Here is a 9500-nt window from a genome sequence, read left to right on the forward strand (position 1 = left end):
TGGCTAAGGGAAGAAGCACATGGGGTTGTGTCCAGAAGGGAGCCGGATGCTTTCATCGTCCTCTCCCTGTGGCGTGAGGATGTGTTCCATTGCCAGCGCCAGTGTGTGATGACATGCACGGAGTCTCACCAGCCAGGGAATCTCAGCAGTCCCCCAGGGTCCAGGGCTCCATTGCAGAGGCTTGTTTAGTTGGCGGCTGGCTGGTTGCCCGCTGGATCCATTTCTGTCTCAAGACACGCTGATACCACATGGCCAGCCCCGGTTCTAAGTCCTACTGTTAGCTGAGGACAGAGGCTGGACCTCTTCTGCGGCAAGGTTCAAGTCTTTCCTGGTCCCTGACGTGAAGCAGGGGCTCCGTAGCGTGTGTCGGGCAGCCTGTGAGAAAACGAGCACGTGGGACCTTTGGAGAAGGCCCTTCATCTATGATTTTAACTTTTAAGTCTATGCAAACTTTTTACAGACCGTGGAGAGATGAACTCGGCCCTTTATTGAAATGATGGTAATGTCGTGTGGCCGTACTGTGTTTTCCTTCCCAACAGATGGCGATCTAGATGTGGTGTTTGCCTCGTCCTCTAAGTGTGGAAAAGATAAGACGAAGTCTGTGTCTTCCACCATCTTCTTCCACTGCGACCCTTTGGTGAAGGACGGGATCCCCGAGTTCAGCCACGAGACCGCCGACTGCCAGTACCTCTTCTCCTGGTACACCTCTGCTGTGTGTCCTCTGGGGTGAGTGCGCTGCACTGGCACGGTCAGGGCCTTCCTGTCGGTCGCTTTCCCCTCGGGATGCACACTTCCCAGCTGTACCCCCAGCCTGCTTCCTCAGAACTTAGCTGAAGCATCTGCTTGTACGTGTTTTCCGCCCCCACCCCCAGGGGTGTCTTGTGGGAATATTCCAGCACGTCTGAGAACCAGAGAGGCAAACCCCATGTAGCCACCGTCCGGCTTCAGTGGCTGTCCAAGGCTTGTCCTTCCTGGTCCCCCATGCCCTCCTCACCACCAGCCGCCACTCCCAGTGCGTCGGCCCTCCGCCAGCATGCACACACGAGGTCTGAGTGCCCCCACTTTGTTTCCCGGCCTTTCCCAGCCGACATGTCCCCTCACTAGCTCGCGGGAGGCGGCTGCGGTGTCTCATCTTGGTGTTTCCAGCACCCTTTTCCATGTGTTCTAGTGCAGATTATCGTGTGCGAAGTGTTACTTTAACTTGAACGAAGTGTCGTCTGTGTTTGAAGGAACGAACATTGGTTCTACAGATTTTGAAAATCCGCTGTAGGCCAGGTTTTCATGGGAAGTATGCATTTCTGTGCTGAGGGCTTTCTGGTGAGGGAAGGGCGATCTGGGCCTCCATGTGGCCTCAGGGAACCTGCCTCTTCTCGGGCCCGCGGCCTTTGTTCCTCTGCCCGGTCCACGGCCACGGTTAGAGGCCCTCCTCTAGAACACAGGGTTACACACTGCTCTCCTCTTGGATTTGTTTTCTACCTGTTTCATCCGCGTCAGGTTCTTACAGGAGCTTCTCATTCTTTGTCCTAAGATCAGGAGGAAAGGTTCTTGCCTTGCTGTGGTTTGCCTTGTGTCCTGGAGAAGGGTTTCCTTGCGGTGCGTAGAAACCATGCTAGGGACATTGGAGGGAGTTCCAGATCCCATCTGTCAGATCTTAAATCAGCTTTCACTTCTAAAAGGAGTCCTGTATTTTCCAGGAATGTGGATGTAAGCAAGTCGTAGCAAATTTCTAAAGGTTGGTGCCGTACAGGCAGCACACACGGCGTTAGTTAAGAATCAGTAACGAGAAATTAACCGAAAAATAGAAGCACATTTGGACGGTAAAGCACACGTCAGAATAATTCCTGGCTCACAGGAGAGCCCAGAAGTAGGAACGAGAACACACTTAGAAGTGAGTGATGTCGAGCGCCTCCCTGGTCCGAGCGCCGGCGTGCGGCCCCGGGGCTCCTGTGTGCGGCTGACGCCCTGCCCGTCCCGGCTTGCAGGGCAGGGCATGCAGGGCTGGCGGGGGTCCCCGCCTGAGCAGACAGTGACTGGGAACGCTGAGCTCCTCCTCCTTGTGGTTCGGAACCAGCTCGCTTGGCTCGGGCTGAGTTTGATCAGCGCGGTTACCCTTACGTGGTCGGGCCGTCGGCTGCCCGCTGACCGCACTTGAACTGAGTGGTTTTCTGAACTTGTAGCATTTTTATCATCCAGTTTGCTGCGTGTGTGTGGCCTGTCGCTGTGCCCTCTCCTGCCGAGCAGCCGGACGATCCGTCACTGTCCTCTCTGCCTTCTCAGGGTGGGGAAGGGTTGCCAGTGGTGTGTTCTGTCACCGCAGGCCCGAGGGCCCGGAGGATCGGAAGTTCGAGTCATTCCACAAACGCCTGGTTCTCTGAGTAGAAAGGGAAGTCTGTCCTGGTGCTTCTCGTTTTATATTAATTTTTACTTTTTTCCTTGAATGGTTAAGGTCCTGGAAGTACACTGCTTTTCCCCACGCATGGGTGGGAGTTGTGAAAGCTTCGCTGGTTGAATAGCGGCTGTGTTCGTCACTAGCCCTGCCTCCTGGGATGAGCAGCCTGGACAGACTGTCTGTGTCGCACCGCACGGTGTCCTGGGGGGTTTCCTCAACGGCCACAACGCACTGACGCCCCATCCCAAGGTCCCAAGACGAGATGAGGGAGGGAGAAGCCTTCCCCAGGCGGCAGTCACTGTTTGTCCCCAAAGAGGAGACCTGTGGTCCTGGGAGACCAGTGGGGCCAGCTGGTCCCTCTCTTCCGCTTCACGGGAGCGTCTGTGCCCTGACAGCTGTCCGGTCTGATGAGCCAGGACTGAGGCTGTGGTCTCTGTCGCTGCTGCGTGCCTCGCTCCCGTGTGCTGTACTCCTGTCTGATCTCGCTCTCCAAGGACTCGTTGCCGTTCTCTGCGTCCCAGGTTGGGAACCGCGAGGGTCGTCGCTCTGGTGGCATGCCCCTGAGTGGTGTGGCTTCTTTTCAGGGTGGGCCTCGATGGTGACGGTGCAGGCGAGGACATGCCGGAGCACAAGGGGCTGTCGGAGCGAAGCCAGGCCGTGGGGGCGGTCCTCAGCCTGCTGCTGGTGGCGCTCACCGGCTGTCTGCTGACGCTGCTGCTTTACAAGAAGGAAAGGAGGTAAGGAGAGGGAGACGGGCGCCTCAGCATGGCGTCCTGGGGTCTGTGCTCGTGTGTGTGTGTGTGTGTGTGTGTGTGTGTGTGTGTGTGTGAACGTTATGGAAGCTGTCTCCGAAGTTGTGTTTCGTAAATGGCTGCGTGCCTGTGACGAGGTGTTCCATCTGAGCGGCCCTGTGGAGCCCGTCCGGGCGTGTGAGTCAGGCACGTAGCCGATGCTCTGTGGGCTCTCAGCCTGGCCCGCCAGTTTCTAGGACGTTGGTCTTTGGTTGTGTCCAGAGATAGAAAATGAACACTTTTCATGAGCAGACTTCTGATCCGTGGAGCCCTCTGCACTATCCTCCTGCTACCCTTCCTCCCCTTGCAGAAGGGAGCGTTTATGAGATGCCGCTTTGGGGCACGTAGGACGCCATCCTCTTGGCTCACCTTTCCTGGGTAAAAGGGCTCATGCCAACGTGTGGGTGTACGTCCAGTAGATTGCCATGTCGTGCATGAAGGAAGCACAGAGCCCGAGAGTCCTGTGGTGTGGCCGGTCCCGGCAAATGAGAGCGGGCGTCCTGAGTGGGCACCCCACCCCGGAGAGGCTGGCACGGGGATGAAGAATCAGGGCAGAAGGGCTGGGTAGGAGCTGGTCTTGGGTTGGCACGCATAATCTCATTGCAGCCTGGAGTGGTGGGGACACGTGGCCTTATAGTCACACGGGCAGTGGAAGCACAAATGTCAGCTAACTTGCTCTTGCCCTTGCTACCCTAAGAGGTGGAGCGGGGTTTGAATCCACTTTTGTCTGATTCCAGGGTGTTCTTTTCACTGAACTGGTTTATAGCCATGTTGCCATGGGCTTAGAGTGCCCGGGCCGTGGAGGGCTGTGTCGTGGGGTGGCAGGTGTCTGTGTCGGCGGGGGCTCGAGGTGTGGGGGCAGGGGAGGGGCTGGCCAGGGGGGCCTCCTGCCCTGCCGGTTCCACCCTGCAGTGAGTGTGCTCGCCTTCCAGGGAGGTCGTGGTGAGCAGGCTGGCCAGCTGCTGCAGAAGAAGTGCAGACGTGTCCTACAAATACTCGAAGGTAATTTCCTGTTTCCTGTCCCCCCGGCCCCCCCAGGGTTGGGCTGTGCGGACGCTGACGACCTCGGTCAGTGATGACTACAAAAATGCCATCATAAGCACTTTGAGATACGAAAGGGAAAACGTCATCCATCGCTTGTAACCCAAACACACTTTCTGTGTTTTTTTCCTTCGAGTTTTTCTCATTGCCGTTACAGCTGATTTTCTTAGAACGTTTAATACTTAAGTTGCTTCTACTTTTTTGATTATTTAAAAAAAATGAAAAATAATGAAAATTTTTGTGCATCTGGCATTTGGATGGATGCTTTCAGATAAATTTCTCCAAAACAGGCATTATTTGGCTAAAGAGCCTACACATGCTCCTGGCTTGTGAGAACTCCTGCCAGACGGCTTTCTAAAAGGCTTATCTCAGACTCAGTCATGGTTTCTCTTACGGCTCAGCCCTGCCCTGTCTCCCCCTACCCCCCCACCCTGCCCCGGCACCTGGCTTGAGTAGGGGCTGCTTTCCTGCCCTTCGTGACACTCTCTACCTTGGTGGGGTCTCAGCAGGAGCTGACAGTTGCCAGCCCTCCCTTCCTCTCCTGGTGGGGAGCCTGGGAATGTGGTGACTGCAGTGGGCAGGGAAGGGGGGTCCCCGACTCTGGGGTAGGTTGTGGAAGGGAGGGTCACGGGGGAACAGAACGGGGTGGAGCCTCAGATCGGCTCCAGGGTCCTGCTTTGTCCTCGGCAGGTAAACAAGGAGGAGGAGGCAGATGAGAACGAAACCGAGTGGCTGATGGAAGAGGTCCAGGTGCCGGCCCCGAGGCCTGGGAAGGAAGGACAGGAAAACGGCCACATAACCACGAAGTCTGTGAAGGCTGAAGCCCTCACCTCCCTGCATGGGGACGAGCAGGACAGTGAGGATGAGGTCCTGACCATCCCGGAGGTGAAGGTGCACTCGGGCAGAGGGACTGGGGCCGCGAGCGTGCCGCATGGGAGAATCCCGCAGAGGAGGGGGCTTCGGGAGAGCGCAGAGGGCGCTGGGGTGCTGGCAACAGGGGACCAGGCCCGCAGAGGGAAGCCCAGGCCCGCGCCGCAGAAGACCGTGAACTCCGGCGGCCTGGCGTCTTTCCACGATGACAGCGACGAGGACCTCTTACACATCTAGTCTCCTGGTGCTTCCAGGAGACGCGGGTCCGGCGTCGCCAGGTACCTCCAACCAAATAAGACTTCAGCTCGATGATGCTTCTATCATTTTTGCCTTTAACAAAAACTGTTTCAAAAGGGAAGAGTTTTTGTGATGGGGGAGAGGGTGGAGAGGTCAGGTTTACAGTCCTTGGAAGGAGGCTCTGCTCCCGTCGCCGGGGGCGGAGCCGGGGCCCTGGGTTTTGTCCCCAGCCCTCACTTAAAAGCGTGGCAGCCGTGCGCTTCATAATGTGCGCCTGGGCCAGACGCATCTTGGAACCGAGGGCTGTGTATTTGAGAAAAACCCTTGCTGCTTTAGGCCCTGTAGGGTTTTGACCATTATATTTTAGCATTTAATTCTCTCCTCCTATTTATTGACTTTGACAATTACTCAGGTTTGCGAAAAAGGAAAAAAAAAAACAAAACAAAAACAAAAAAACAACCCAACAGTCTTTCCCCGACGGCAGGGGTAGCGTCGTGCTTCCTCCCTTGTCCGGAGGAGGAGCTGTCGGCATGCTAGGAAGGTTCCATACGAGATTTTGAGCTGGTCAATAATGTATCCTCTAAGTTAGAGCGCTCCATTCTGCCCTTCCTTCTTGCTTCCTGTCCCGAGGGGAAGTGCACGTGCAGGCACACGCACGTGCGGGGTCCCCGAGTGCCCAGGCTCTGGAGGGTTCGCCTGTTCTCTGCCTTTAGTCAGTAACGGCTGCAGCTTTTTGCATGACGTCCTCAATCCTAGGTGCACAGAGCACACGCATCAGTATTTCTTTCGCCGGCTGGTGAATTCAAACAACCCACCCAAAGATTATTTTTGTGTGTGTGTGAGGATGGAGTTGAGATGTCAGAGAAAATAACTTTTTTCCAGATTTGGGATATAGGTCTCACCTCTTCAGGTTCTCATGATACCACCTTTACTGTGCTTATTTTTTTAAGAAAAAAAAAAAAAAGTGTTTATCAACCATTCGACCTATAAGAAGCCTTAATTTGCACAGTGCGTGACTTAATGGAAACTGCATGAAAGCCGATGGGCCAGCATTTCGCCCTAGCGTTGCACTTGGGATTCCTGCTCTGGGGGTGCTGGATCGGCCTCTCAGTGCTGCAGGACGGGAGGGCAGGACCACTGTCCTTCCCTGGCTGTTGGCACCTTTCTTGAAGTGTTTAATGAATGACTTTTCTCGAATTATAGAATTGTATATAGACTCAGTGGTATTCATGTACGGAAAAGCAAGCTACCCTTGGTTTGTACTCGGTTTGGCTGGCTGACTTGATTTCAACATGAGTGTATTTTTTAAAATTGATTTCTTTCCTCATTTTTTTTTCAATCAAATTTACTGTAATATTAAGTATTCAACAATTTCAATAAAAGATAAATTATTAGTCGGGTGTTACTGCTTTTTCCCCCTTGATGGCGAAAAGTTGCCAAGCCCATTGCCAAGCCTGCTGGCCATGTGTTCTGTGACAGAAGTTCCTGAAGAGGTCTGCGTTTGGGTTTGGGGGGGGGGGTGTCCCACTGGTGCTCCGTGAGCACTGCTCTCTCTAGACTCGTTCCTGTGGGCAGGTGTGAGTGCCGGGGCCACCTTGCCTGCGTTCGGCTCCCTCGACGTCTGCTGTCATCCCTCTTTTCGAGAAAGCAGATGTCAGGGTATCCCCAGGTAGCCCAAGCAGCCACCTAGGAGTTCGGATTCCGGCGTGGCCAGCGAGTAAGTCAGGGAGCTGTCCCCATCTTGCCTGGGGTCGTTCCTCTGTACGCTTCTCACGCTGACCCGTAATTGGAGCTTCCGAGATGTTACCATCAAAGCAGACGAAGCAGAAAGTGAAGCGTCAACTTGGGCTTCTTGGAGTCAACATCCTTCCTTTCCTCTATCTCATTTTTTCATTATCCAGTTGGAGTCCTTTTTTTTTTTCCTAAGGATTTTACAGTGTTTCTTCTGAAACAGACACTCAGGTTTTAGAAGAGTGTATGTTATGACCCAGGTGTCGCTGGTCCTTGGGCATTGTGTCCAGCAGGCTGTTCTCCCAGCCCTCCCCCGCTTTCCTCTAAGACACAGAAAGCCCCTTGGTCAGGAGGACCACTTGCACGCACGTGCCGCCCTGTTGGTGAGCTCGATGGCGGGGGTGTTCTTCTGCACCCCAGGCCGCCTGCCTAGCGCGCAGCTCATGTCCGGCTGGCAGAGGGGGCCAGGTGACCCATGTGCTTGCGGGCGTTTGCTCGGACTCTTGAGAACCTAGGCCATCGCTGTCCTGGGCTCTGAAGACAGACAGTCACCATCCCTGCCAGCTGTTGCTGTAGGTAGTTTTAGGAAAATGTGCCCTGACCCCAAATAGGAACTATGATGTTTTCAGAGAAGTGATTTTATTGGTAAGAGTACAACCCTCCATTTCCTTGAACCAACTTTTTTACGCCCTTTGTTGAAGACTGTCCAAGAGCGGGAGAGAGAGAGAGTAAGGGGGGGATAAGCACAGTGTAGGCGAACCTATGTCAAGGAAATCCATAGTAAGGTGGAGATCTGCTCTTACTAGAACATTTCAAACCATTTGAAACCGGTTCTTTGCCACAACCACCAAAATCGTACAGTGCATACGATGAGCCCTTCAGGAAAATTTAAAACCTGGGCATTTAAAACAATCTTGTGGGATAATCCAGTCCTTCATGTGAGTGAACTGATGGGCATGGAGGGCTTAACTAAGTCTCTTCTTGGGGATCAGTCACTAGGGGATAGTGAGCGTGTTGGGGGCAGGTGGTATGGATGAGGTTAGATTTAAAGAAATCCCCTTCACCAGCTTCTGAAGAACACCCACGACTCAGGTGCGTTCACAGGGCTGGCTTCTCCCGCTGAACTTCGCTGACTTGGGGTTAGCCTCCCCCTCGAGCTAGCCTTGCTGTGGGGCCCAGGAGCGTGGAGTGAGTGAATGGTCCCAGCGGAAAGCAGGCGTGGGCTGCTGTGGGTGCCGGGCTGGCCGCCCGGCTGGGCAGTCCTGTGACGTGTCCAGGCTCAGCGGGGACCGCGTTTTGGGCAGATGGAGGGGCTAAGGCCGGAGCGGGCCAGGGACTCGAAGTGTCTCATGAAAGTCACAGTGAGGAGTGTGCACTTGCCCCAGAGGCCTGCGAGAGCCGCGGAAGGGGGTGCGGGGTTGGTGCAAGAAAGGACCGGATGCACGCTGACACCCAGGTGGCCGTGTGGGCCGCCCCGTGGCCGTCTGTGCAAGAAAGGACCGGATGCACGCTGACACCCAGGTGGCCGTGTGGGCCGCCCCGTGGCCGTCTGTGCAAGAAAGGACCGGATGCACGCTGACACCCAGGTGGCCGTGTGGGCCGCCCCGTGGCCGTCTGTGCAAGAAAGGACCGGATGCACGCTGACACCCAGGTGGCCGTGTGGGCCGCCCCGTGGCCGTCTGTGCACGCACTGGAGAGCCGCAGGCTCTCAGCCTGGAAATAAGGAGTCCGGGCAGAAATAAAGTTTTCCTGAAGATGGAGGGAAACGGGGTTCCTGGGTGGCTCAGTCGGTGAAGCGTCTGCCTTGGGCTTAGGTCATGATCCCAGGACCCTGGGTTCAGTCCTGCATCAGGCTCCCTGCTCCGTGGGGAGTCTGCTTCTCCCCCTCCCTCTGCCCCTACCCCTGCTTGTGCGCACGCACTGTCGAATAAATAAAATATTTTTAAAAAGTGGAAAGAGCTAAGGTAGGCTTGTGAACAATTAACTCTTGTTTCCTCACCTCGTTTTTGCTGTGTGTTGACCAGTTTGCAAACCAAAGTCAGTAAAAAATTGCTTCTAATATGATTTTTTTTTAAAGATTTTATTTATTTATGTGACAGAGAGACAGCCAGCGAGAGAGGGAACACAAGCAGGGGGAGTGGGAGAGGAAGAGGCAGGCTCCCAGCGGAGGAGCATGATGTGGGGCTTGATCCCAGAACGCCGGGATCACACCCTGAGCCGAAGGCAGACGCTTAAGGACTGAGCCATCCAGGCACCCCTCTAATATGATTTTGATACAGTGTTAGAGGAAAACCAGATTGAACACGTGGTACAGCTGCCGTCACCCCTGGACCGGGCAAAACCGTGTAGGCCCCGTCTGTGTTCACAGCCATGCTGGGGTGACCCGAGGGCTGCTCTCAGCACCGTCCTGGAGGAAACGGCCTTGGGGAGCTGGCCGCGGG

General features: G+C 55.0%; 1 protein-coding gene across 1 annotated transcript in view; it reads left to right on the forward strand.

The window, feature by feature from the left end:
• Positions 1–6722, forward strand: part of IGF2R (insulin like growth factor 2 receptor) — a 97997-nt gene extending 91275 nt beyond the window's left edge. The window contains exons 45-48 of the mRNA XM_045805486.2: positions 540–726; positions 2974–3126; positions 4113–4182; positions 4912–6722. Coding sequence (XP_045661442.2) covers positions 540–726; positions 2974–3126; positions 4113–4182; positions 4912–5328 — 827 coding nt within the window. The 3' untranslated portion in view covers positions 5329–6722. The remainder of the gene's footprint in view (positions 1–539; positions 727–2973; positions 3127–4112; positions 4183–4911) is intronic.
• The last annotated feature ends 2778 nt before the right edge of the window (positions 6723–9500 follow it).

The sequence above is a fragment of the Ursus americanus genome, chromosome 11 (assembly GCF_024610735.1).
Source record: "Ursus americanus isolate L20-20 chromosome 11, mUrsAme1.1.p, whole genome shotgun sequence".
Taxonomy (NCBI): domain Eukaryota; kingdom Metazoa; phylum Chordata; class Mammalia; order Carnivora; family Ursidae; genus Ursus; species Ursus americanus.